We start from the raw sequence: 27,350 nt of genomic DNA, 5'->3' as shown, positions 1-27,350 counted from the left end.
AATTAAACTTTTTATATACAAAAATCAATTGAAGTAGAAAAAGTACTCTTAAAATATGTAAGTAAAATACTAAACATTTAGTTTTTGAAATCAACTTAAAGAAAGGCATCTTAATTTTGGTTTTAAATGAAAGATTCTACATGGATACAAAAGTTTATTTTTCCTTTTATACATATGTACATATGATTTACTTTCGTTGTCGTTTTGTATCTGCAATTCAGCAAAAATTTATATTTCAATTAATATGAAATCAAGCATTAAAATTGAATTAGCAAACAAAAAAGCTAAGAACGAGCATAAAACTTGGCAGCAAACTTTTTGCCCAATTAGAAAATTACCTCAAAATTTGTTGTTGCTGTTGTTGTTATTTTTGTAGACAACGACAATATGTTGCCTACACTGCCAATGTCTTGAGAAGGACTCAACATCTTCATGGGCATTCTCATGCTGGTGGTAAATATTGTTTAGTAATTTTGGGCGCTCTAATTTCGTATGTTAGCCGGCGGGCAGGAGACCTGGCAAAAGTTCAACTAACAAACAAAAGCGATAATTACAAGAAAACAAGTAAAGCCACAGCCGAAGCAAATGCACAAGACACAAGACTCTCAAGACTTTTAGTGAAATGAAGAACATCTTGGATATAATTTTTGTATGCGAATTCGAATAATATTTTTGGCAAAAATTAAAAGCAGACACCAAGCAACTTTTGCCTCAAAATTCATTCCGAAATGGTGAGGGAGAAAACATTTGAGAAAGAGAATTGTTGGCTTGTCAAAATGTGAAAGGGTTTCTCCCCTAGGCTGCTACTTTTTCCGGTTGTAGTTTATGTGGCTGTCTAAGGGCATTTAACCTACGCTACTATAATTCACGCCATTTTCTCAATTTGAAAGCAACGCGTGCGCGACTTTCAGGTCCTTTTTTGGTCTTTGGGTTCATGATAAGCCAAACATGATTTTACGACAATGTTATTACCCAGCAGCTAAACGGCAGGCGGAAACAGAGCCAGGCAGAAATCCCCCCGTGTTTTGTTTTTGTGTTTGTTGAGTCGTAAACGGCGGGCGGTGGCTTGGGCAATGGGGGCAGGGAGCCCTAGGGTTATACCAAAATGATGCTGATGTCGCTGTGATTGTTTAAAGTTATGAATAATTAAATATTTGGGCAGGTTACGAGCTGGTAACTTCTGGTTAGTGGAAAGAGAATCCGACAGTTGAATGGATTTCATATGCCTGATGGATGGAATACCAGATAAAGTAATAGAGGGAAGATAGCGGTTTCTGGGACTTGGTTTACCTTAACTTGAACTAGGTTAACTTATTATTTGTTTTTTACCATTCATTTCACATCTCTTTTGTCCTTTGGCTAATGCAAATAATTATCCTCTAGTGCATTAAACTGGAAATTTTTCACCGCAATTAAATGCAGCAAATGGAAAAAAAAAACTTCCAATTTGGAGATGCGGGGCATCGATCCCCGTACCTCTCACATGCTAAGCGAGCGCTCTACCATCTGAGCTACATCCCCTCTTGCATTCCGGCGCAAATAAATCGGGTTCAAAAACCACCAGCACGGGCCGTAATTTATATGCATTTTACTTCTTTGAATACAAGATATCAAAACCTAAACCTAAAACTGGTTGATTGCATAATTTATTGCTGACTTTCACTTTTGGCCATGAATAACTATTTATAGACTTTAAAACGATCGTTTCCATAACTTATAAAGGCCAATTCGGCTGTCGGAACTCGAAGAGGCTCAATGGTCTAGGGGTATGATTCTCGCTTTGGGTGCGAGAGGTCCCGGGTTCAAATCCCGGTTGAGCCCGGCAATATATTTTTTTGTTTCACTTTATCAATAAACAATTTAACTGCGTTGACAATAAGGAAACATGTTTTTGAAAATCACGCTGTAGCAAAGTTATAAAACTATTGTGTTTTACCCAAGAAATGAAACCAGTTTAGGCATAACAAACGTCAACAACAATCATGAATAATTGAAAACTTGAATCTCTGAATTAATCAGTGTCAATGCATTTGGTCAATTTCTTGTATTGACCGATAATGGCCATGAATAACTAATTAGGTGTATTTAATAGTTTTATTTTGGTTTGCCATGTATTTCAGTTTATAAAGTCCTTGTAGATTCGGTGAAACACCATGGGGATGTAGCTCAGATGGTAGAGCGCTCGCTTAGCATGTGAGAGGTACGGGGATCGATGCCCCGCATCTCCAACTTTGGATTATTTTTTTGTATTTTATGTTGGTTTTTTATTGTTTCAAGTAAAATTTAAATTTTCAAGATTGCTAATGTTTAATATCTAAAGATTCAAAAGATTTATTTATTTATAGATTTAAAAACCAAGCGAAATAATAATAATTAGATGAATTATTAAATTGCAAAAAAAAAAGATTAATTTCACTGGAGATGCGGGGCATCGATCCCCGTACCTCTCACATGCTAAGCGAGCGCTCTACCATCTGAGCTACATCCCCTTGTTGCGGATCGTGGCAAATGGTCATTTTCTGATTACCGATCCTCTTGCTCAGTGAAGATCGATTAGTGTTGACTGATGCATTTCAAATCTGAAAATTAGTAAAAGTCCATCTAGTCCACGCAAAATATGAAAAACAACAGACACATTTGATTTTTTTTCTTGTTTTTAATGGCATTTGCCGCTTTATTGTTTATTCACCTTGATTATAATTTTAAAACTGTCAATATTTACACTTTTCAACGCAGGTTTATTCTGCCATAAAAATTACAAAATAAAGAGAAAGACAGAAAAAGAAAAGAATCACATACACACACACACTCATCTACACAAAGCAGACAGAAACGAACACATTTACTTCTTTGCTTTGCATTGTATTGTTTTCTTTAGCCACCACCTGCCAGCTGATGCATATAATTATGGAAATTTAAAAGTGCGCCCCATCCAAACATCCCCCACCCACCATGAAGAAAACAAAAAGAAATGAAAAATCATTGGCCAAAGTAAATAAACTTCCAAGTTCTATATACACTTACATATACGTACATACATAAATAACAGTAAGAAAAAGGCAAATGATTTGCAAAGCAGACAAAACACAAATTTCTGTGATTTCAAAAATGCGCGCTCATCCATTGTTAAGGGTAGCTACTGGTAGCAGTTTGACAACTCTGCGCTTGGTGGAATGTGTCTAGAGATGGGTTCAATACAAAAGCATTCATCGTAAAAAAGTGATAGTTCTAAATATATATATAAATATTAAATTAGTAAGTTGCAGTAAATGAAGAGATAAGTTATAAAATAAACAACATATTTTGGATATACTTATGTGTATATTCACAGAAATAAATATCAAAATAATGTGTTATTCTTGCATATCTGAAATAAAATACTGTAAGTTGTAAGTATCTAATTCATTGTACATATATCTTAACAATTAATTTTCTATTCAATTTGCATAAACATTTGAAATTGTCTTTCAATTTCTGTTTTGTTTTTCCCAGCTTTATTCTGGTCAGCCATAATCGTTTGTTAGTCCATCTCTAGGAAGACAGCTGTTTGCTAAGAACACAAAGTGATTTTTGTATTTTTGTATATTTTTCTAAACAATTTCTTTAAATCGCGGCTAATGCAGTTATAGAACTTCAGGTTTATCTTATAAGCAGAAACTTGGCTTGGCCAACACCAGAAAGTACAAAAAAGGAAGCCGGTTAAATGTTGCCTTAAGCAACAAAATAACAAATGAAATATATTATAGTATGAAAAGATTTATGACATTGTTATGAATATTGTTAAATGTTGACGCCATCATGAGTACCAAAAAAACAATAAAAAATGCCCCAGCGGCAGCAGCATCTAATGCGGCACCGAGCATTAGCCCCAATAGCAATAAAGGAAAATTTGGCGCCGGATCGGGACCAAGTTCAAATAATGCTAATCCAAATAAAAACATTAAAAACTGGTAAGTTGCAAATGTTCTAAATTCTGTGATTATGAGAGAAAGAGAGCAAGGGAGATGGTTGTATGTATCTAAATACATATGTAGAAATCTCTCTCGTTCTCTCTGCATCCCAAAATTGATGAATTTTTATCTTCTCATTGGCAGCCACATACAAACCAGTGAACGAGTTAAGGGAACTACTGCCCAATTTAATAGAGACAAAACCACCAATCCAAAAACACCAAGAAGCGATTGTAGAGAGGAAAGGCTTGGAGTTGTTTCAAGACCATCAGTAATCACCACTGCATCGGCAGCTGTGCCTTCTCAGGATCATAATAGTAATAGAGGAAGAAGTGGAGGTGGCAACGGAGGAGGATCTGGGCCACCACCATCCAATTCCAGTAGATACCCAACGGATTCTTCTCAGGGAAATAACTTTAACCGAGGGCCAGAACAACCCACAAATGTTAACTCCAACAACAACAGAAACTGGTGAGTTTCCTAGATAGATTCTCCCCCATCTCAGTCATCTATTCTCATCTCACTTCCTTGTTAACCAACCAACCAACGAGCCAACTAGCCAGGAGCAGTGTCAACGTTCGCACATTGCCGGCATGCAAAATTGTTATTGTTATATGATAATGAGCCTTCCCATCAACGCGCTCTTACGTGCTTACTAATTTTATGTGGCGCACAAAAAACTCGCATCAACATAATGTGTTGTATATGAGATTTTTTTTTGCGTTTCGCCTTTGGTCCTGTGCCCCATGTCCCATGCCCCACAATGTTAAATAGCTTACCTAAACGAATTTTTTATTCGCTGTTTTGCATATTCAAGTGCCCTTTTGGGGGTCCTGGTTACCCCACCACTCTATGTGTGTGTGCTTTTCTCAGGACTTTCATGGTATGAGTTGAGAATCTGCTCTAGATGTTGAGATATTCGGAATCAGCACTAATAATTTTATAGACTTTTTTCAGAAAAATTATATGTTTGTTGATTTGTGTTAGCTAAATATTTTTTGGCAAATTAATGGCCGACTTCTAGTTACAACGCATTTTTGCAGTGAACTTATGTGGTCGGTCAAAATCAAACCGAAATTGACTTTAACAAAGTCTACTAGAACCATGAAATATCCCCAAATTATTAGCTTTTATGCCCCACTTCCCATTCCTTCTTGGTCTATACTGAGTTGGTTCTTCTACTTGGGTAACAGCTGCTGCTGCTGCTGCGAAAAAAAAGGCTCATAATAAATATAAAATGGCAAAAACGTGTCGATTTCGCATAACAACTTGAAAATGATTTGTTTCACAGTCTGCAGAGCAGCAGCCATCATATTAACTTCGATTTTCAATTCCAAGAGTTTTCCTTACCCACCCACACACACACAAACACCCACCATGTGTGGACTTTTCATTCTTTTCTTTTTTTTTTTTTGTTGGTGCAAAAATTCCATTAGGCCGCAAAACTTGTTGTTTGTCGATCTGTTTGTTTTGTGGCAGGTTTTTGTCTCAATGATGTGACGTGTCCTTAGCCATAACCTGAGGCCCTGTCAGCTTCATCTTGTTAACCAAACAACTGGCTACTAACTCTTTTGCCTAAGACAAAGCAATGTCCAAAAACAAACAGCAGCAACCGAAAAAAAAAAATGTCTAATTGATAGCCTGTTTTGGTCATGATGTTGCACAGTAGACATCTTGACCATTTCCCTTCATTCTCCACGACAACGGATATGCATGTCTACTCAATTTTCCGGTAAATGAGTCGTAGTACTAGTACTTCTAGTCGTCCTCCGTTGGAGCTCAATTCAACCTGGTTTAGCCTTCTTCCAGATCCACCAAAAATTGATTGAAATTTGCAACAAGCAACTCGAATTTTTTTCTCCAACTTTGTTTCTCTTTTTTTTTTTTTATTTCAACGTCAAAACTTCACACATTGAGCTGCTGCTTGTTTGTGGCTTTTATACTCTTATTTAGTAGGGTTGAAATATGTTTTTGCCAGTGGGAAATGATAACATTTCGAAACTTGGCTCTCTAGCTTAGATAATTTTCCCAGGGCCCTGAATACAGGAAAAATTAAGTCGAATTAAAGATTAAGTTTTTTGAAACTTGAGAATTTAATGCAAGGGCATATAAACTTCGGTGTCCATAAATTTGGACAAATCGCTACACATTGATTCACTCATAAATGTCGAAGACTGAGTTGGAATTCTTCTTCTTGTTAGCCTTTTTCCCTGCTATTTCCGTTAAACTTTCCAGCATCAGAACAAAATTCCAACCAAAGGTTTTGTTTTAATTGCTTCAGGCTAATTTTTTATGGTCAACAATTTGTAAAAAGTAGAAGAAAAAAAAAATTGTACGCTGACCATTGGTATTAATATAATTAATTTCGTTCAGCGTCACATGTTTTAGACTTTCGCCATAAAGTAAAAGAGAATACAACAAAAATGACAGAAATTAATTATAAACAAATCTTTTCATGTCACCAAAGGAATTTTCGACACTTTGCGAGCATTTTTCAACGGATTTTTTTGTTAAAACTCAATTTTCTAGCAATTCCTGTGGAGGTTATTTATTTTTTTTACCTTTGCTCCTTCCTTTCTCAGCTTTTCTTTCTCTCTACGCATCTGCTTTAATTTTTGTTTGGGGCATTGTTTAGGGTCACTCAAAAGCACATTTCGCTTATTATTAGCTCATTTATTACCCAGCCAAAGGCAAACTGACCCTGGCAGCACCTTGCAAAACTTTTTTTTTTAAAACAAAATACAATAAAAAAAATAAACCGTAAGCGAAAGAAAGAAGTTGGAAAATATAAAGAAAAATCGTTCACCCTCTTCAACTGCCCCAACTTGGACTGCTGGGCATCTTGAAATTAACACATAAATTTTCAAGTGGGCGCCTGCAGGAGATACTTTCGTCCTTTTCGTGGCTGTCATTGAAATTTCCATGCGAGTGCGTTCAATGTTCATCCTTCCTTTTGCCTTTCTTCACCACCACGACCCACCCACACCACGGTTACCTTTCTGGTCAATGTCAATTGACGTTGAAACTACGTGAGGTAAACCGTAAACGAGTAAAATATATCTGAGACAGAGATACATTTTCTTTTATGGTGTGCAAATTAGCCATGGACTAGAGTATGAGATTGCAAAACCAGTAGATTTTTAATTATTTGCCACTAAATTAAAATCTGGGCAAAAGGAAGCCGACAACTTTTAAGATAACAAAAGAAAAATGCTAATAAATAATCGTCTCCATCTTTTGTTGGGGAAATCTCAGACAACATTTTGAATAACAAAATTAACAGGCCAAGATTCGCTCATTCCTGCCTACACCGATTTCAATCTTCCCTCTTAAGATATGCATTTCTCTTTTCTTCCTTCTTTTATCACACAACTATTGAGGTATATTGGGATTTGTAATTATAGTTTTAACTCTAATATCATCCACATCATGTTAATAGATAATGGTAAACAGAACAAATCGGTAAGTTTCCATTCTAATATGCCAATGTTTTCGGAATAATTTTTGATTTCTTGGCTGTTTTTTGGGTTGTTAACTTCTATATACTGGGTATCTAAAAGGTCGGTTTACCAACTACTTAGCACATATTTTTCTTAGTTATGCATTTCTTTTCTTTATTATTATTTGCTTTTTTGTTTATCTGAATTTTTTATTTATTTTCATTTTCATTTTGATTTTGTTTTTTTTTTCTTACAGGCGCCAAATGAATTCAACGAAATATAATTCCAAACCCTGGCAAAACGGTCCAAGCCAAGCCAAGAGGCAAGTTTTCTTTATTTTCTCATCTTTCTATTTTTGGTGTTTTGCATTGTTTTCTTCCCCATTTGTTTGTTTTGCGTGTTTCTTGGGCCTTAACGCACGCTTGCACCTTTTTTTTTGTTTTTTACTGTTTGGATGAGGATTTCCCCCTTGGGGTTAAAGCCAGCCACATTATTAACACTTGACTAAATATGCATTTCTTGGGTGGACGCTGTTGACAGCAAAATAAACCAAACCAAACGAAACGAAACAAAAAGCGTTAACAAGGTTTGTGCGTTCTAACCTCGATTGCAAGTAAATAAAGGGATAAATGCAAATTGTGATAATTCAAGGATTATAAAAAGTCATCCAAAGAAATCTCTTGTTGAAGTTAAGAGAGAAATATTAATAAACCTATACTCTGACGGATCAAGCACCGTTTTTAACAGTTTGAAAGAGATTATTTTGCATATTATGCCCAAAGATGAATCCCATATCCATCATTCGGATCCTAGCTGAAGCTGTCGTATTATCAAAGAGTATAATGAATCTGTGTTTTCTAAAATCATGTTATCAAAATTTAATTCGAACGGTTGTTTGCGAATTAAGACTAACGAATTCTTACACAAACATTACCCAAGATTGAAGCAAAAAACACAATTATTGAGAGATACTTCAGAAAAAGGGCATGCAAAAATAACTCCCTGTTCTTCGATTCTAACGAGCCTCAAGAACGAAAAATCATGACTTTGTTGACAACTATAGTTAACAACTTTTGAAAGATCCATGGACAATGGCAGATCTAAACTGTCAAATTTATCTTTATAAAATAATTTAAAGTATAAAATAATATTAAAAAGTTAAATAAGAACAGTTAATATGTTAATAATATACACAAGTAAAACATGCAGCATGCTAGAAGAAGACAACACAAAATTTCTACACTACACTCCATTTAAAGCCATCACGATCACAAAGAAAAACATAGGGTGCTTTAGACGAACGTAATCCCAACGTGTAACAGTCAAATGTGTTACCCACCACCCGCCCAACCGACGCGTGGGGCGACAGCCGATGAACGTACGGCACGTAGATCGCGTTTTTGGCCAAGGTCCGGACCCTGGCCTAAGTTTCAATATTAAACGCGCACGCGTAAAGTCTATGCTAGATCGGACACCATGTTATTTCAAGCAAATACCCGGATAATTTTGTTGGTCAGGTTTTATGATTTGATATGCGGAACACATGCCCCGGATAGAGCGGATGAAGCCAATGTTTAACTCTCGTTGGGGGAACTTCTTCAAAAACTTTCAAATCGATCGAGTTGAATTTTGGATGGTTTTAATAGTTTGTTCTCTTCATTTCTCTACATGATTTTGTTTTGTTTTTGTTTTTGGTACCTTTTCTTAAATCTATGTCCTAATTCGTGATGGTTTAAGTAGCGATACTCTTACATATACATTCTACCTATTTGTTTACGCTTATATAATATTAGATTATAATACTTTGTGCCCTGCCCCCATTTTACTAAAAATGTATATATTCTGATTCGTAGGTGTACAATGCAATGCGATACACATTTGTATCTCGTTGAGTTCGATTCTCATCTGGTCGGTACATGTGGAGTACTACTTACAGTAGGTACGCTTACTCTCTAAGCGAACTGAACTGAAGATATGCAACAATGATTTGCGTGATTTCACCAGGTGCTTTGTTAGGCACACCTCTTTGAGAGTTTATTGAACTGCAAATAGATAGAAGATAGAAACTATAGTTACACGGCTAGGGAGTTCCGTAAGACTATATAAAATCAAATGAAAGAAATGCATTCGATCGGTTAGATCATTTCTGGATAGATAATTACCTTGGTAAGCTAGGAGCTCACACGCACAGTCCAAGAGAAAAGTTCGTTTTTTGCCGTCGCTTTTACTGCATTCCTTTAGGGGTGTCTAGTTTATAAAATGTCTTGTTTGTTTTTCTTTACTTCTCAATATATATATATATCTTTCCCTGAGAGGGAAGTTGTATACGTATATTTAAGTCTGTGAGTGTTTGTGTGTGAGTGTGGCCAACTCGAAGTCCAGACTCTGGTAGTTGAATCTCAACTGAGCTCATTCACATAGACCAAGTGACTTTTATACGAAAGGCATACAAATGGCATGCGCACCGGAAAATTTCATTCATACATATGTATAAGAAGCAAAGGAGTAAACAGCAACAGGAGTAGGAGGTGGGGTAGAGGAGAAAACAGATCCTCCTGCCCTGCTATATCATGTCTTGCTTATTGTATTGTTGTATATGCAGTTTACCAAACAAAAATGCCAACGCAAGCCTAGAAGTATGCAACAGCCAACCAGGCAGCAGCAGCAGAAGCAGCAGCAGACATCGAGCAGGATAGAGATGGAATGGGGCCCACTTTTCCTTTTGCCCGATTTCCTCTCATCCATCCCCATCCCATCCCGAGCCATTAATTGCACGTGCTAGTGTATGTGCCAGTTGCATTTTGCTGTTATTGTTGTTTTGCTTGTATTTTATTTTATTTCCCCAAATGCCTGCGCTCTCTCTTTCTCACACACACACATACACCTTTTTCTCTCTCTCTCGCTTAGTCGTTCCTGTCGGGTCCGAATTGTTGACGTTCGTGTGTCGTGGTGCCTTTCGTGGGCAAAGTCTATTCTGCTTCTTGGTCTGTCCTGTTAGTCTCGTTCGGTCTTTCCAGCTCGCTCGTTCAGCCATCGTGCACGGGCTCTGCGGGCTGTATGGGCATTTTGGGGAAAGGGGCGGCGTTCAGCCTCCCCCAAACCATTCGCCCCATTCCGCCCTGGCTGCATCTTATTTAGTTACATTTTGCTGACGTTGTTGTTTTTGTTGTTGCATTGTTTTGTGCTGTGTTTTGTTTTGCTGCAGCTCTCGGGCCGTGACTTCGTGTTGCTATATACAAGAGATTTCCCCCCATTTGCCGTTATGATGATCGGCTCGTCGACTTCTCTCGTTCGCTGTTGTATGTATGAGTTGTGTGTATGTGTGTGTGTTGTTATGTTGCATTGTTGTTGTTGCTTGGTCTATGTATCACCCCCTTTACCCTCCACCACCGCCATTCTTGATGGTGATGATGATGATTGTGTTGCTATTTCTGTTGTGCTCTCTAAACTGCTCCTGCTCCTGCTAACAGCCGTCGGTTAACGGTTCTTCTTCGCAGGCCAGTAAGGACTTGCTGCCCAAAGTGAATGTTGTGTTGCATTATAAACCATGTTGATAAACTTATTATTGTGCAAAAGTGATTTATAGTTTATAAAGCCCAATTTGAGGTGATTTATTGTCACAATTCAACAACTAATATTTTTCAAAATACTTTTCAACAATCAATTTTCCAAAGATTTTCAAACAAAAAAGTCACACACTCAAAAGCATCATAATTGACATACATCAAATAAGGCTATCGAAAAACGCCCCCAAAACAAATTGTCACCACACACAAACTTCCGTTTCCGCTTACTCATGTGAAAAACCAGAAAGCAAAAAAAATTTGTAGCCTATCACGCAGGCTGATTTATATTTTACGCACACACACACACACACTTCAGTTACTGACAGGCCGCAATTCATAAACAATTAAGTGCCACTTGAACGCGCGTGTGTGTGTGTGTTTGTGCGAAACTGTAACGAGAGACCATTTAACGCCCAACTAAATTATTGTGATTGAGCTAACTTGCCTAATATAATGTGCTTTGGTCAGGTCAACAATTAAATTGTTTGTGTTTGTGTTTTCGACACTAAAAGGCATTGACTGACATTTAGTTGACTGAAGCAACTTAGTTGCTAAAATAATAAATAGCCATATAAGATCCGAGGCAATACTTAAACCATAACGAGGTGAGTGAATCAGGAAATTATAGAATACGGCGCTGTATATTATGTTATTATTGTTTCAAAACATTTCAATCATTGAAAAATGTTGTGGTTCACATATATTTTGAAGTCTATTATAATTTATTTAAAGCAATCTTTTTGTTGTGGTATCGAAAAATATATAATTAAAAATGTAACCCCTTAAACAAATTTGAAATCATTTATTAAAAGTTTTGGGGTAAAAATGATTAAAGAATTTCTGTTATATTTGTAAAATGGCATTCCATTGAATTTACAAACTTTAGAAACATCACCATAAAAGTAAATTTTAGCTAATGCTTTTTAATCAAAAAAAAAATTAAAGAAAATTGAAAAATTGGTTACAATTTAACTCGATGAATGCGTTGGCTTTGTGATATAAGAAAATTAAGTCAAATTTTAAGAGCAGTAAATTCCGATGCCGTCTTTTTCAACCTTTCAGGATTGTTCTTCGTTATATCTCTGAAAAGTTTTTATTAGCCATATCTAAGACTTACTTATTTATTCGACAAACTCAATTTATAATAATATTCCCAACTCTCACTTTAATTGAATTCAATATTCTAATCAGTAAAATAGAACAATTCCATTTAATGCCTATTTCGAATAGCATCCTCTTCTCGTTCTCCCTCTCATTCTCTCGACCTCACAAATTTTCACAGTTTCCTTTCTAATTAACGTAAACAATTTGCTCAACTTGAAAAAATAATAATAATAAATGTCTCTCACAAATCCGCTTAGGCGAGACGTCTTCGGTTTGCGCATCTGGCAATTGAAAAGTTTTTGTCAAAAATTGTTTGTTCATTTTTTCTTATTTCTTAATTAAATCCGCCAAACACTTCCACATAAACTTTTATTATGTCGCCTCCTTCTCCCATCTAGCCCCCCCAACCTTTGCTTTTTCCTTCCCTCAATGGCTGAAGTGACAATATTTTCCATTTTTCATTATTGAGCATTATGAAAGATTTGCACGAAATGTCTTGACACTCAGCCCCAAAGTGTCAAGGCATCTTCCTGCTGGCCCTTACAGCCTTGCCCGCCTCCTCCACCTCCACCATCTTTTTTATTAAACTGACTGTGCTAAATCATAAATATGCATCTAAGGTTTATCTAACGTCTTTATAGCCTCACTTTTCCTAGACATTGTTTCCAAACTCTCGGTCCCCTTCCAAAGACTTAAAAGTAATTTTACGTCTGACTAAACATTAATGTGCTCAATATTTTATTGTTCGTTTGTTTTTTGTTTGTTGCTCTTTCATGGAACAAAAAACTTGGCAAAACAATGTAACGAGTAAAATAAAAAGAAACGGAAAGACAATTTGATTATAACGTTTTGGGTTTTAAATAAATAAAGAGTAAGATAAATAGATACGAGCAATAAGTTAAAATTCGGTTTGAAAATCTCAATAAGATCAATTTTAAAACGTTTTAGAGTATCGACTTTGAAATTATTGGTTAGCAAAAGATCTTAAACTGTAAAAATTAGTTTACCAATTCTGTGGTTACCTTTGGGCCTTCAATTTGGCTTTCACTCTTTGTTTCAATTGGCCAATAATGTCAACAATTGTCTTTTAACATAAACTGAAGTGGTCAAATAATGCATATGGGGATGTAGCTCAGATGGTAGAGCGCTCGCTTAGCATGTGAGAGGTACGGGGATCGATGCCCCGCATCTCCAGAAAATCGGAATATATTCGGTTGAATATTTTTTCTTTTGGTTTTCGAACAAATATGCAGACGTCTGCAATTTTTTGTTCTTTGCCTTTGCTTTTAATGCCGTCGAAGATGTTTGCCACTAATGAATATTCAAAGGTCTCGCTTTGTAACTGCCAAAAGAGGACTTATCCCTGCACACATTGATACACACACATCCCTTAGATGCCGCCCCCATGTCGACAATCAAGTCGCGTAATTTGATTTGCGCCCTCATGCAGACTATGCTTCTGCTGCTCACAAGGGGGAGAGGGGGCTGTACAATGAAGAAGGCAACACGACATTGTCGCACATAAATCAGCACAATATGCCAATGTTTGTTTACTCTGTTGCCTGCATTTTGGCAAACTTTGCCAGCAATTAAACAGGCAGGAAAAGTAACAGGACCAAACCAACCTCGGAATTGGCCTTAGGCAGTCATTTGAAACAACATGAATGAGAATTTTGAGTACGTTTGTTGTAAATGATACATGCCCCGCTATTGTTTGTTGTCGACTCTCATTATAACTATCTGACTGAAAAATGTATGTAAAATGAATCTTAGGAATGCGTAGGAAAAAAAATTAAGGAGAAGGGGTTCCTTTAAACCCTCTTCCTCTTTATTTGGAGATGCGGGGCATCGATCCCCGTACCTCTCACATGCTAAGCGAGCGCTCTACCATCTGAGCTACATCCCCATATGAATATTGTCCACATAACGGTTCAATATCTAGTCTAATTTGGCTCTTGGCCGAAAAGCAATTACCTGGCAATTGAAATGCATAAGCCGTTACCACTTACCTGACTTCAGTCTATCTCTTTTGTGTGAAGCCAAGTCTGTGAACTGGTTTTTGACTTGGTCAATTGTTGCGTTTGGGTGGGGCCAATGTCAAGAAATGAAAGGCGTTTTCATTGCGATTGAAAATAAACTAAATTGAACTCATTTTGATACCTATTACTTTTGTTTTACTTTAAATAGTTAACATAGGGCATTTTTGCAATAAAAGAAGTAGAGAATTGAGGTCTTCTCAAATCTTAGAGAAAAGAATTTTCTTATAGATATTTCTTATAAATAAATTCAAAGACCAGCTCTCAAATAATACACTATTAAACATCCAGTTTACAATACAAATCATGTAAAGTTACCAGACAGCGATTTTAATTGTTTCCATTACAACAAATTGTTGCTATATTTTTCACTTTTTAATGTTTGTTCTTTGGAGCTTTAATTAAAACCAAACAAAATAAAGCAAAATAACAAACTTGTTGTTGTTGTTGTTGTTGTTGTCAACGCTGAACAGAGCCACAAACAAACTTGAAAATTACCTCAAGCTGTTGCACATCAACCCTTCTGAGGGAAACGCCATACCCAACCCCATCTTTAGCCTCACCCCTTCTTCTACGGCCAAACCCACTTTAATTGTTCTATAAGAACTGCTTGAGATGGAGAAACATTGTGAAAACATGTGGGAAGCATGTCTCCGCTTAAAAACACATTACAAGCAAACAGCAACAATTAGTTTGTCTCATATACAACTAGGAGTGGGAGGATGCTCCTTCCCACCCCACCTCTTTCCTCTATATTAGGGGGATGCTCCTGGCAAGAGTTAAACGTTTTCATATTTATGAGAATCGTAAAACTCAATGATATACAAAATTAATGACAAAAACGTACGAGTGGCACTTTTCTACTTTTACTTTTTCCTTTCTCTCTATAAGACACTCTGCGAAGAAGTCGCGTTCCATTCTCTCTAGCGAATCGTAAAAGAAATGTTACCTCAAAACTTTTCTCAGCGTTTACCTGTCAGAGACAGTAGCGGCAAGTGGGAGGAGCAGGTGACGAGGAAGTCAAGCCAAAAGTTATTCAGGCGTCTTGTAATTTTAATTTCAAGACAGTCGGTGACTTTTATTTATACTCTTTCGCAAAGGATACATATGTATCTTTAGGCAAGCTACAAGTACAATAAAGGTCTATTAAATACACTTTTACATATATTTTAACCAATTCAGCCAATATCAAATGCATTCTCATATATGTATGTATATTTATATTTGTAGATACTAAGTAAATGTGGAAAGCCAATTTCCTCATAATAATATTAATATCCACTCACTTCTAAGTCCTTCACTCTATATATTGAGTGATAAATGTGAGTCTTTTTACACACACTAATAAAAAAATCAGATCTCTTAGGTGATCTCTTCATTTGACACACTTATGTTTTATATTCTCTATGAAGATGCTGATGCGAACAGCGATGTACAAAAGTTAAGGACAATTGCTTCATGCCTATCTGATTTATTTGCACTATTTTACGCTTTTTCCCTTTCACAGATTCTGCTGATTCTGAATATATATAGCCTGAAACATATAGCAGGAAAGAAAGTTGTCCCCCTAACAGGAACATTCTGTCTTCCAAAATAAGTTATTGTCCGGGCACTAGCCATAGCCGTTCAGGCAATTTTCATAGCATAGCTTTGAAGTACTTTTTACAGTACTTCCAGTGTTAAATTTCTGACTAGACAAAGTGAAAACTAAATTTCTATATTATTTTAACCAAATTTTAGCTAAATAAGGAATAAAGGTATAGTAAATGTATAGTATGTATGTAAATGTATATAGTAAAAATGTATATATTTGATAGTGTGTATAAAATTCAGCTTGACATAAGTCAACTGGCAAACCTTTGCTTATTCTTAAGTTACCATCTACAAAATATTTAGTCGAAAGTCTCTCATCTCATTACATTTCATTTATCTAGAGAGGTCTATCTCAAGGCGTCACGTACTACTTACTTTTTTGCTGTTGTGACTTTTTTTAATTGACTTGCCTTTTTGTTGCTGGAACTTTATTAGTTGAGCACAAGGGGGACACTTTTTGGGCTTGATTTGAGCAATAGGTTCCGTTCACAAGAAAGTATATTCTTCCTGTTCATTAGAAGGAACTTGTGTCACACACTCAGACTCAGTCAGGACTTTTCACTGCGTTTTTTTCCCAGGCTCTAAGGGGGAGAACGTGTTGTTGGGCCAAGTGACATCCTTTTTTCACTCATCACTGCATAAATTTTTCTCAATTTTTCCTCCTTTTTGTGTTGTGTTTTGGTTGCCACAATGCGTTATGCATATTAATTTATTGGCAATGGTATTCAGTTTTTCACAGTGAAGATATTGTATTCTTTTTTATTCTTGACTAAGTTTTTTCTTGTAAGATTTACAAATTTAATGAAGATTCCTAGAAAAACTCCATGAGAGAGTAAGATTTTTTTCAAAATAGTTCAAATACTCTAAAAGTGATGAATTTCTACAATTTGGTAGAGTTGGTAGAACGGATTTGAGCCTCATTCAGCTTGTTATTCCCACAGAGCCCTCGTATTTGCTTAAATTCTTAATTAGTTCACGTTACAAATTACATTAACAAAAGGCGCAAGCAAATGATTTGTGGCACTGTATTTCTTTGCGAAGAAAACAGAAAAGTTCGGACCAACAAAAAATAAAGGAATTTGCACCTTTGCATACACAAATAGCAGACTGACGAAGAGGAGCGGTTGGGTGGTTGGAACGAGGATAAGAAAAATTGGAATGGAGTTTTGTGGTTATAAATTTTAAATCTGTTAAATTAATGCATCAGCTTTCTTTCTTTCGCTACGTGCCACATAAAAGTTGCAAGTTGAAAGAGAGAAAGAAGTTCAGGCACGTTACTTGATTACATTAATTATTCCTTTATTGTTTTGCATAAAGTTTTTCTTTTTATTTTTTGTTAATCTCTGTTAAGAGAGTATACACATTGGTTATGTTTTTGTAATGAGTGCCGCAATGTGTCTAATTGTAATTAATTGGCATACTAATTTTACCTTTTCGCTCTCTCTCTCTCGATTTGCTTGCAGCACGCATTTCAACAATAATAACAACCAAAGAGATTGGGTAAGTAACACGATTTTGGAATTCTAGTGGAAATCCAGCTAAATTACAATTTGGATTTCAGAGGCAAAACCAAACTAGAAACTGTACGCCTTGTGGACGCAGTTATCATAACAATAACTCGTCCAATCCTTTAAACAATTATCGACAATCGTCAAACTATCATTCAAATAGAAATTGGCAACAAGATAGGCATTATCAAAGAAGAACTAATTTTCGCCACAACACGATAGGCGACGATAATAGTAATAGTAGAACTAGAATTAGTGAGCCAACAAATCAAAATTGTTATAATGATCAAAGATCAAATAGCAAAAGTAATTGGGATAAGCAAAAAGAAATCACTAAAGAATTAGATGATAAAAGGGTTAATCTAAAAGAGGACCAAGAAGTTAAAAATAAAAAGCCCAGTGAATTAGCTGAAACCCTTGCAAAAATCCGAAGAAAGTCCCTACCAGATAGTTCGGCCAAGACAACCTCTTCGAATGAATCGACTGATGTGAACAGTGCTCAAAGGAAAAACAATGATAAAGGCTTAGAGAAGAAGCCCGAAGAAAATCTCAGTGAATCCAGTAGTCAATCAAAAGACAAACCAGATTCACATCCAACATATCCTAAAATACAAGTAAGACCTCTGACTGAGCTACTTGAACAAAATAAAACTGGCAACACCACAAAAGGAGATCGTCTGGCGGAGAATTCTTCCCCCATACCTGCAAAGTTACCCATCAGGCCTGCTCTTAAAATTTCACGACGTAGTACCATTAGCCATTGTCGGGACAATGTTGTTAGTTTTAATGATCGACTGGCTAGAATGGACAAGGAGAGTCTCAAGTACATAATCAATAATAGTGATACAATTTTCGAGGAGCAATTACAAATTCAAGCACGTCAACGTATTTGTGAACAGATTAGTCGTCGTTTGAAAGGCATTGAATTCGAAAAACCCAAAAATAATCCAGTCAATGAAGTAATTGAAGACGAAATTGTTGATGCCACTAAACTACCAGCACTTTTTCTGCAAGAAATTGAAAATTGTTTTGGACTGGAAATATTTGCAAATCAAAAGACCCTTCAAGACGATCAGGAGAAAGAGACTAATCAAACTAAGGAAAGTATTGGGCAGCCGGAGAAATGCACTGAAGAAAAGAAGAACGAAAGCGAAAAGTCTGTTGTGGAATCGAGTAAGGTGAATAATGAAAATACAAAAGAGTTAATTGCCCCAACTACAGCATTAAGTTCTTTCGAAAGCGTAAGGTCTACTTTGGAATCGAGTAATGTGACTAAAGAAACCCCAAAAGAGTCAATTACCACAGACAAAGCAGTAAATAAAAAGTCTTATGAGTTTTCTCAAAATTCAGAAATTTCAATTCAAAAATATAACCATAAAGATCAAGTAGTTCTTGTCAAAAAGACTACCGAAAACCTAGAGAACTCTCTTCAAAAGGATTACGAGGTAGATGAAGTAGTTCTTGCTAAAGAGACGACTGAAAATCCACATGGAATAGATAACGAGAAAGATAAAGTAGTTCTTGCCAAAAAGACTAATGAAAACACAGAAAACGCACAACAAAAAGATAAAGAGAAAGATCAAGTAGTTCTTGCTAAAGAGGTAGAGCTATCTAAAATAAAAAGAAAAAGTTCTGGGGAGGATAAATTGGATGAAGAACCCATAAAAAAACCAAAGGAAACTGTTAAATCTGACAATAAGGGCAACGAAAGCGTTAAGGAAAACACCGAAAAGGAAACCGAACCTAAGGACATGGCCAAACAACGTTCCAGTGACTTAATGGCACGCCTTAAAGTTGCCGAAGAGTTTAACCAAAGATTAAATAGCAACTCGTTGCTTAATAATGACAACAAAAAGGACAAGAAATCGCCCCAAAAAGATAACTCACCGGATCATGAACTTGTTAGATCTCCAGTCTTGGATTGTTTAGAAGTGGAAATTAAAGACGAACCTGTGTTCGTGTGCTCAACAAGTCCAATGCCCACAGTTGTGATCAGTTCATCAGATGAAGAAGATTATGCTGAAAATGATGACGATAACGATGACGATGATGATGATGATGAGGAGGATGGGGATGAAGACGTTAAGACTGATAGCGATTCCAATAGTTGTTCTTCTTTTTCGAAAAGTCATTACAATGAAGAACTTCAAAGTGGCGTTGTTATAAATACTTTTGAGAAACTTATTCTGCCACAATTGCCACAGCAAATGATTGAAAGGTATCGAAAAAATCACTCTGCCACTCTCTATACGCGTCTGCAGTTTATCTTTGGCGTGGTAACAAGTAGTAAGCATAATCCTCAAGTATTCAGTAATACGGAAATATCAAAAATTCAAAATAATCTCAAAGAAACCAATAATCGTATTGCCATTGAATTTCTGCTCAAGGAAATTGTTAATGTGGCAGCGTCACAGCGTGGCAAAGAGGAACAAAATGGGGCAAATGGGATTACGGTCGCGAAAAATGCTGAGTCAGCAGAGGTGATACATCAAAGAAATCAAGTCGATGTGTCGCCAACGCCTCCACCACTACCAGTGAGTCAAAACGTCCCCTTGAGTATGCAATGTTTACGTCAGCAGCCGTTTAATTTGCCATCCATTCAATTTGGTATGGAGTCAAGCATGCCACGCCTTCAGCTGGGTAGCTGCTACTCCCTGTTAGCTAATGGTGAAACTAACACTGAATCCTCCTATGGTCAGGATTCCATTACGCAAAGTCTACTCGAAATCGATCGACGCCTCTTGGAATATCAGAATCGACGCAGTTTCATTGATGAGATAATAATGAAATTCCAGAAAGAGAAATCCGATTTGGAAATGCTTACCCTCGAACTGCACAGTCGAAAGTTTCTTATTCTAAATACTGTCGTTACGAAAAATCCAGCGGGAGGTACTCCAAGTCAAGCCGCAACTACACCAACAGTAACGCCCACAAATTCGCCATCGCCAGGCTTGGAATCCACTACAACGGAACTGTCATTGCCTTCATCTCCTCCTGTGGCCAGCAAACCATCTAAGGAAGTGAATCGACGTAAAAAATCTAAACGCAATGCCCGTAGAAAATTACGTTCGGAAAACGAACAACAGGAAACAGAGTCCATATCTATTCCCAAGCCCATCAATCGGATCAAAGAAGATCCAGAAAATGAGGATATATCCTTAGCAGCAAATTCACATCCGCCTGTTAAGAAACTACGTATAACGAAATCAAATCTGTCACAACAGCAGCAACCGTTGGCCATTATACCACCTCTTCCCCCACCGCCACCGCCGCCAGAGCCCATTGTTAGTAGTATGTCAATTGTGCCACCATTGCCACCGCCACCAACATTGCCGGATTCCATTGCCAATATATCATATTCGCATCCAAATCGCAGGGAGAGTAACTCAGATTTTGACTATATTCCAAGTGGACGTTTGCATAGCATCTCCTATCCCATCACACACATACGCATCTATAAGATATACATTATCGCTTCCTCTGAGGATGGCGATATCTATATGTTTAACATAAAGAATCACAAATTGGAGCGTCAAATAACAAAGCACAGTGAGGCCATCACGAATATGTATCTATGTAAAAAGGATTCATACTTGTATACCACATCTCTCGATGGCTTCCTCAAAAAATCATCATTAGAGGTGGGTTTAGATCGAAAAAACGAGATTCGAGGTATTATTATTAAAAATATTACTCTTTTTAATAGAATTTAGAGCGTGTCATGCAAACAGTGTACTTCAAGGAACCACTACAATCGATCGATCTTGCCTGGGATCTGGCCTTTATTGGTAGTCGTTGGGGAAATTTATTCACATTCGATGTTATGGTAAGTTACTATTTTCAGGTTTAAGTAGGTAGCAAGGAAACGTTAGTTAACTAATTCTACTACCCAATAATAGATATTGGTTTTACATTTGTGTATATACATATGTATATTGAAACCCAATATGCCGATATAGGTTCTATTTTCCAATGCGTCTGGCCCTGTTCACACTTTTCGGGGCGAGATGTAATTTATTTTAATTTTTTTTAACGCACAATTTGTTTTGAAGTTGGCAAATGACAAATAAAAAACCAATATATAGCAATTTATGGACCGTGCCTTAGAAAATAATCCCTATGTATGTACAAATGTTGTTCCTTTACGTTTATAAAAATCTCCTAAGTATTAGGACTCGATAATTTATCAATCGTCCCTTATAGTACCGTATTTAAATGTTATTTCTTAAGATAGTTAGAGCTACAAGCTAGGTATATAGAAATCAGATTAGTATGAAGTACATAAGAAATTAAGGAATTTAATTCCTTTGGTGTAAAAATTGGATATAAATTGAATAAAATTGTGCATTGTGCTTAGATTTTGTGCAATGAAGTCGTATAATTTGATTCAAATATATAAATTTAATTAGTGTAAATTTGGTAAATGTTTCTCTGACTTACAGTTTTTATATAGATTGATTACATACCTGGTTAGCCTATACCTGTTTCTATTCTGGGAGCTTCCCATTTTTTTCCAAGGCATCTCAATCAATCTCTCTACCTTTCGCCCATACCATCATACAACCTAACGTTTAATTACTGTTTGCCTTATAAAATATTTATCTGTCAAACACTTGAAAAATTTCAATTAATGTGCTCATCCCTGGCACTATCAGGACGAGTCCACACCTTGCCAAAAGCCAAAAAAAGGAAATAGAAGCACAGAGGAAAAAAATACGCCAACAACGAATTGGCATTAAGCGGCATTGTTGAAAAACGAATGTCTAGACAATGAGAATCGAATCGAAGTAGATTCATTTTTTGTCCATCCTCCCTACTTTACTATTTTGCCTTGCGCTAAATATACAAATTGGATTGGAATCGATTGTGGAGTGTGGTGCACTTCATTACAATATTTCTATAATTTTGCCCTCCTAGAATGTGGCTAAGAGTTAGTGTGCTATAAGCCTTCATATTTTTTGGTGGCAGAATTTCGATTTATGGCTGCGACGTGCTGCCCAGATGATAATGCAGGCAACAAACGCAACTGTACTTTTAGCTATTTTTCAGGAGGGTACGGGTAAGGGTATGGGTACGGGTGCAACTGTACTTGGTGGCTAGAGGTGTGTAGATATTTGGCCAAATATGGCCAAGATTGGGGCGTAGCCAGGCTATATAGTCATGTATATATATAGGTTGATACATAGGAGTGAAGTGGAAGGCGTTATTGCAATTTTAGAGCTGCTTTGCTGCTATTGCTTGATATTTTATTTTGTGTTTTATTTTGTAGATGTTTGCTGCACGTTGTTTGGCCGAAAACTACATAGAGAGCAAGCACAAGCTTGTCTATGGGCGGGTGGAGGTTAGGTTAGTAGCAGTTGCAACAAACACTAACAAAGTGCAGCTACCTCCATCTCTGTCTCTCAGTCGTTTCATTCATGTATATATATATATATATGTACATATCTCTGACTCACTTGCTCTGGCTGGTCTGGTCCTTTTGCTAGGTTCCTCTATTGTTGTTTATTTAAGTTTTTATGTGCGCCTTGTTTAGTTAACGGTATATTTTGCCGACGCAGCCTTACTCCCTCTCTCTTGCTTTCGTTTTGCCTCGTCCTCTGGTCTTTCTCACTCTCTCGTTTTTGCTCTGCAAGGACACGAAGTGTTTCTCGGGTATGCGCATGTCCCTCTGCACTAGTGCATTGCTGTTGCAATAATAGTTTACCGTTAGAACAACCGGCTATGTGTGTGTGTGTGGGTTTTTCCTTGCGCTACGCCATTCGTTAGTTTTTTGGCACTAGCAAATAAAATGTTTATATGCTATTTACTCAAAACAATTTTAAATAAAATACAACTACCCATACTCTCTCTCTCTCTCTCTTTCTTTCTCTCTATTTAGCTATTGCTCTCTATGCTTCTCTCACACTCCCACACAGAGCACCTTTCTCTCTCTCTCTCTGTTCGAAGCTCGGCATTTCTCTCTCTATCGCTCTTTCGTTGTTTCGGTCGTTCCAAGGCGTTGCAATTGGAATTGTCTTCGTATCCTGTGCCTCTGTGTGCCTGTTGCTATTGCTGATGGTGTTGTTGTTTCTTGCTGGTTGGCTCCTGTTTTGTTGTGTTGTGTCTCTTGGAAAATGACGCTTATGTGTATGTACCGTTTTCTCATTGGTTGCTTGGGCCTTCAGCGGGTTGGTTGTTTATACCGTTATGTGTATGCGTGTTTATGTATGTTTGTGTCTGTGTGTATGGGACGTGTAACTCTTTTTCATTGCTGTTGATATTCTTCTTCTCTGTTGCATAGCATACAGTGGGTGGGTGGCGTTTTTGGGTGTTGGCTGTGGCAGGTTAGTTAGTTGTTGCAACCACTGAATAAGCAAAAGATTGCGCCTCCCACTGCAATTTGTTTGTATTATTTTGAATCGTCCATGACGCCATCTTGCCTCCTACATAAAATCACACACACAAATTGCAATAGTGGCACTATATAAAGATATACTCCCCCCACTCCGGCGGATGATCGGATGGCTGTCAGAAGTGGTTAGGGCTAAGGGCCTGTGCATACTCATTTATCAATGTAGGAGCCCCCGCCCCCTGCCTAATGGCAGCTTTTGTTTGTCTTCTTGAAATTTTCATTTTCGGCAATTTCTAATATTTTGCGTTCTTTGTTTAGTAATAACTTTTCATTAGTTTTTCACTACTAATTTATGTTTATATAAAACTTGCATATTGATTTAATACTCAAATTTAAAAGGGCAATTATTATTTTTTCTAGAACTTAAGCACAGCATACTTTTAGGGCAAAGAATTGTAATGAAGAATCAGAAAATTGTTTTCATTTAAGTAGAATTGTTGCCAGTTATGAGGTTAAGTTTTTATTCCGTTTTAAGCTAAACAAACAAAAATTTAATCTTTTTTTTTATTTCTTATCTAATCAGTTAAACTTTTTTTAGAACCTCTTAAAAACGTATTTGCCATGGACGTGGTCGCGATTTTAGTTCCCAAATATAATCATTAATACATATTCAAGTTTTAAATTAATTCCTTGTCTTAAAATGAAACATTCAACATAAGATATTCAGCCATTAGTTAATGATTTTAATGAATTTTAAGCTGTATTATCACAAGACAAAAAGATTTGAGTTGAAATCATTGAAGTAAGAATTTTAATTGAAAACACTAAGAAATTCAATAAATTTTTGCATGCACCTCGCAAGTATTGTCCAATAGGGGGGAAACCCCACCTACTTCGAGGTTCAAACTCGAGAATAACATGAAAAAATTAGGTATTTTCGGATGTGTGCCAATATCAATTTTAAAAGAATATGTTAGCCGTTTATATAGCCAAAACATTCGCAGATAAATCATCGAAAACGTCTACAAGATCATATAAACCAAACGATATTTGTTTCTTATGGTTCCGCTTCTGCCCCACTGTCTTGCTTGCCTTTTATGCTATCTCTATAAAATGTATAGATAGAGGAGATATGCCTAAAAGTATTATAAATAGTTTGTTTGTAGCAAATAAACGGAAAACCTATTTATAAGACACCTCAAATTGGTTCGTTGCTCTCTCGGCAATAGGTAGAGTGTAGATACAAACAAACTAAACGTATGTACAAACACACATAAGTCATGACAATGCATTTCTTTAAAATACAAACGAAAAAAAAATTACTATGCCAAGCACATTTTGACCAAGAGTTGGTTGACCATTTACCAAACTTTGTAAGGGCCAAGAAATCACAGCAAATCATCACGGGGATGTAGCTCAGATGGTAGAGCGCTCGCTTAGCATGTGAGAGGTACGGGGATCGATGCCCCGCATCTCCAAGGAAGAGGACTTGGTCCTTTTTTTTGACAATTTTTTGAAATCATTTTTTTTTTTGTATATTATTTGTGCAGACCAATAAAGTCATGGAATCGCCATTACTTTCGACTGGACAATCCATAATAGCTGTCAAAGCAACTAAAGAAGGACCACGTAAGATCGTTATCCTTGGTTGCAAGGGAAACTTTGTGTATATGCATGATGCGACCACTGGACTCTTGTTGCGGCGTCTCACTCTGCCCAATGATCTAAACGTTTACAGTTTACTCTTAAATGATGGCCATGTTTATTGTGGCACGCAGAAGAATGAGATCTTCAAGTTTGACTTTGCGGTAGGCAAACAATTATCCGAAAGTATGGTAAAACATATTCTAATAAATTTTCTTTGACCTCTTATTAGAGCGGCAATTTGGTTGACAAAGTGAGCTGTGGCAATGGCGCCGTCTCCATGGTAGCTTATGGTGAACGATATCTATTGGTTGGCTGCTATGATGGTTATATCTATGTGTTGGATAAGCTCGGATGCAATCAAATGGGACGTTTTGAAGGCGCCGGACGTATGGTTTTAGCCTTGGCAATTGCTGGCGATAAAGTAAGATGGATTGCATATTTTTTAGACCGATTACTCACTTTTTTTTTTTGGTATTTTTCAGGTTGTTACTTCATCGAAAGATAAATCTTTGGTCGTCTTGGAAATTCCACAGCAAATGATTAACACGGAGCATTAATAGTTACAGTTTTTGATTTAATATTTGATTAACATTTTTACGTTTGTCACAATCAACGTATACAGGATTGAAGTTTACACCAATTATCTTTCTTTGATTGTAAACATTGTATTTACACAACTTTCTTTAAAGTGAATAATGAATTGTATAAGCAATTGATTTTGAGTTGAAGAACATTTCTTCGTTATAAATAAAAAGAGAATAATAATATATTAATACGTTTTACAAGTATTTCGTTTTTTTAGTGAATTTCTGGAATTCTTGTCGAACGCACAGAGGTTTGCATTTGATGCAATCTTTGATTCAATTTGTGTGTATGATCGCGCAGATAGCTAATGAGATCGGCCTGCTTTTCCAGTAATTCGGCAGTATTTCCCGGTTGCATGAGGCCCAAAGAGCCAGCGGCACGGTCAGAGCCTCGTAGAACATCAGGAGCCAATTTCGCCTTGTTGAATTTGCGTACTTTGTCTAAAGAGAAATATATATGATTAGATTAGTTCTAAATTGAAGTAGTTTTAATGGAAATTAACTGGATTTTCAAAAGATTAATCATTAGGCTGTTATATATTATCGTCGCTTTGTCATTGTTTGTGCCACTCACCAATATAGCAACCATGTGTGGCAGCTAGAACAATATTCTCTGATATGGTAAAAGCTGTCACATAACTCACAGGCGATAACCAACCGGCTGCACAGTGTGTATAGAAATCAGTGCCATAGTAATGATGAATCAAAGCTTGAACAGCCAACAACATGGAGTTCCACAGCGAAACCACTTGCAGGGGAATGCCCTTTTGCATATTCGTTTCACGGTGAAAGTCGTGGAAACCACTGAGACGAAGATTATCATGCTGCTTCTTGACAAAGTGGTCAAAGATCTACAAAATTGAAATTGAGTATTAAGTGTATTGAGGCAGGTCGATGGTATTTATTACATACATATGTAATCACCCAAAAGGTGGCGCGAAGATAGAGCATTATGAAATAAGCATCGCATCGCTTGTCCTCTGGCATCAGAACAGCCAGTGCAACGCCCACAGCGGAAATTGCAGTCGAGATGAACAAATGAAGGCTGTAAAATACATATGTACATAATTAAATATATAATATATATAGATTAAAATGATTGTTTTGATTTGAATTGAGCTCTTGATGATATCAGCTTGGCACCCTTCTCATGTGACTCATGACCGGTAATAATTCTGATAGATGTTGATCATAATAATGACTTACCTAAATGCAGGCACAGTTTTCAATTTATAGCCGCTGGTAGAGTTTGAAAAAAGCACCGGGTCCAATAGTTCATCTGTATCTGCATTATTTATTGGCTGAGCTCCAACAGCCGCTCCACTGAATGGCCTATCCATTTTTACTTTTTGCGTAATTCGTTGGGGATTACGAGTTTGTTTTTTCTTTGTTTCTTATTTTGGTTGTTTTTCTAATGGACGCGCAAATCTGTGTCTTTCTGGTATTTCTATGTCTTTCAGTGTGACCGTTGATGTCGAAATGAAACTATTCCTATGCAAAATTGTTAGTCATTAGTTCGGAACTAGTTTCAAAAGCTATGATTTATAAAAATGTACACATTTATATCATTCGCTTTGAATATACAAACATA

General features: G+C 36.6%; 3 protein-coding genes and 7 non-coding genes across 10 annotated transcripts; 6 read left to right on the top strand and 4 right to left on the bottom strand.

The window, feature by feature from the left end:
- Nucleotides 1-1,448: 1,448 nt before the first annotated feature.
- Trnaa-agc lies at nucleotides 1,449-1,521 on the bottom strand. Its single transcript has one exon. It is a non-coding gene; the product is annotated as a tRNA-Ala (tRNA).
- A 228-nt stretch (nucleotides 1,522-1,749) lies between these two features.
- On the top strand, nucleotides 1,750-1,821 carry Trnap-ugg. The gene has a single exon. It is a non-coding gene; the product is annotated as a tRNA-Pro (tRNA).
- Nucleotides 1,822-2,155: 334 nt separating this feature from the next.
- Trnaa-agc lies at nucleotides 2,156-2,228 on the top strand. The gene has a single exon. It is a non-coding gene; the product is annotated as a tRNA-Ala (tRNA).
- A 188-nt stretch (nucleotides 2,229-2,416) lies between these two features.
- On the bottom strand, nucleotides 2,417-2,489 carry Trnaa-agc. Its single transcript has one exon. It is a non-coding gene; the product is annotated as a tRNA-Ala (tRNA).
- A 1,046-nt stretch (nucleotides 2,490-3,535) lies between these two features.
- LOC124460003 (CAR1 transcription factor-like) lies at nucleotides 3,536-8,233 on the top strand. Its single transcript, XM_047009992.1, has 4 exons — nucleotides 3,536-3,950; nucleotides 4,095-4,421; nucleotides 7,647-7,716; nucleotides 8,204-8,233. The coding sequence occupies exons 1-4, from the start codon at nucleotides 3,799-3,801 to the stop codon at nucleotides 8,231-8,233; spliced, it is 579 nt and encodes a 192-aa protein (XP_046865948.1). The 5' UTR covers nucleotides 3,536-3,798.
- Nucleotides 8,234-13,181: 4,948 nt separating this feature from the next.
- Nucleotides 13,182-13,254, top strand: Trnaa-agc. Its single transcript has one exon. It is a non-coding gene; the product is annotated as a tRNA-Ala (tRNA).
- A 639-nt stretch (nucleotides 13,255-13,893) lies between these two features.
- On the bottom strand, nucleotides 13,894-13,966 carry Trnaa-agc. Its single transcript has one exon. It is a non-coding gene; the product is annotated as a tRNA-Ala (tRNA).
- A 3,204-nt stretch (nucleotides 13,967-17,170) lies between these two features.
- On the top strand, nucleotides 17,171-25,960 carry LOC6647322. Its single transcript, XM_023178346.2, has 6 exons — nucleotides 17,171-17,189; nucleotides 17,251-20,838; nucleotides 20,904-21,023; nucleotides 25,079-25,336; nucleotides 25,405-25,596; nucleotides 25,658-25,960. Exons 2-6 carry the CDS (start codon nucleotides 18,001-18,003, stop codon nucleotides 25,730-25,732), a joined length of 3,483 nt encoding a protein of 1,160 aa, XP_023034114.2. The 5' UTR covers nucleotides 17,171-17,189; nucleotides 17,251-18,000; the 3' UTR covers nucleotides 25,733-25,960.
- Trnaa-agc lies at nucleotides 24,934-25,006 on the top strand. The gene has a single exon. It is a non-coding gene; the product is annotated as a tRNA-Ala (tRNA).
- LOC6647324 (transmembrane protein 192) lies at nucleotides 25,729-27,224 on the bottom strand. Its single transcript, XM_002070446.4, has 4 exons — nucleotides 26,966-27,224; nucleotides 26,672-26,804; nucleotides 26,334-26,610; nucleotides 25,729-26,200 (listed from the first exon to the last, which is right to left on the bottom strand). The coding sequence occupies exons 1-4, from the start codon at nucleotides 27,097-27,099 to the stop codon at nucleotides 25,974-25,976; spliced, it is 771 nt and encodes a 256-aa protein (XP_002070482.1). The 5' UTR covers nucleotides 27,100-27,224; the 3' UTR covers nucleotides 25,729-25,973.
- Between the last annotated feature and the right edge of the window lie 126 nt (nucleotides 27,225-27,350).

This window comes from Drosophila willistoni, chromosome 3R (assembly GCF_018902025.1).
Source record: "Drosophila willistoni isolate 14030-0811.24 chromosome 3R, UCI_dwil_1.1, whole genome shotgun sequence".
Classification (NCBI taxonomy): domain Eukaryota; kingdom Metazoa; phylum Arthropoda; class Insecta; order Diptera; family Drosophilidae; genus Drosophila; species Drosophila willistoni.
This window is presented reverse-complemented; position numbering and strand designations above follow the sequence as displayed.

Coding starts and splice junctions, on each gene's coding strand:
- LOC124460003 (XM_047009992.1), top strand. CDS start 3,799: ATGAGTACCAAAAAAACAATAAAAAATGCCCCAGCGGCAGCAGCATCT. Junction 3,951..4,094: donor AATAAAAACATTAAAAACTG/GTAAGTTGCAAA, acceptor TCTCATTGGCAG/CCACATACAAACCAGTGAAC. Junction 7,717..8,203: donor CAAGCCAAGCCAAGAGGCAA/GTTTTCTTTATT, acceptor TTCGGATCCTAG/CTGAAGCTGTCGTATTATCA.
- LOC6647322 (XM_023178346.2), top strand. CDS start 18,001: ATGGACAAGGAGAGTCTCAAGTACATAATCAATAATAGTGATACAATT. Junction 20,839..20,903: donor TCAAAAAATCATCATTAGAG/GTGGGTTTAGAT, acceptor TCTTTTTAATAG/AATTTAGAGCGTGTCATGCA. Junction 25,597..25,657: donor TGGCAATTGCTGGCGATAAA/GTAAGATGGATT, acceptor GGTATTTTTCAG/GTTGTTACTTCATCGAAAGA.
- LOC6647324 (XM_002070446.4), bottom strand. CDS start 27,099: ATGGATAGGCCATTCAGTGGAGCGGCTGTTGGAGCTCAGCCAATAAAT. Junction 26,611..26,671: donor CCTTTTGGGTGATTACATAT/GTATGTAATAAA, acceptor TCAATTTTGTAG/ATCTTTGACCACTTTGTCAA. Junction 26,201..26,333: donor CACACATGGTTGCTATATTG/GTGAGTGGCACA, acceptor ATTTCTCTTTAG/ACAAAGTACGCAAATTCAAC.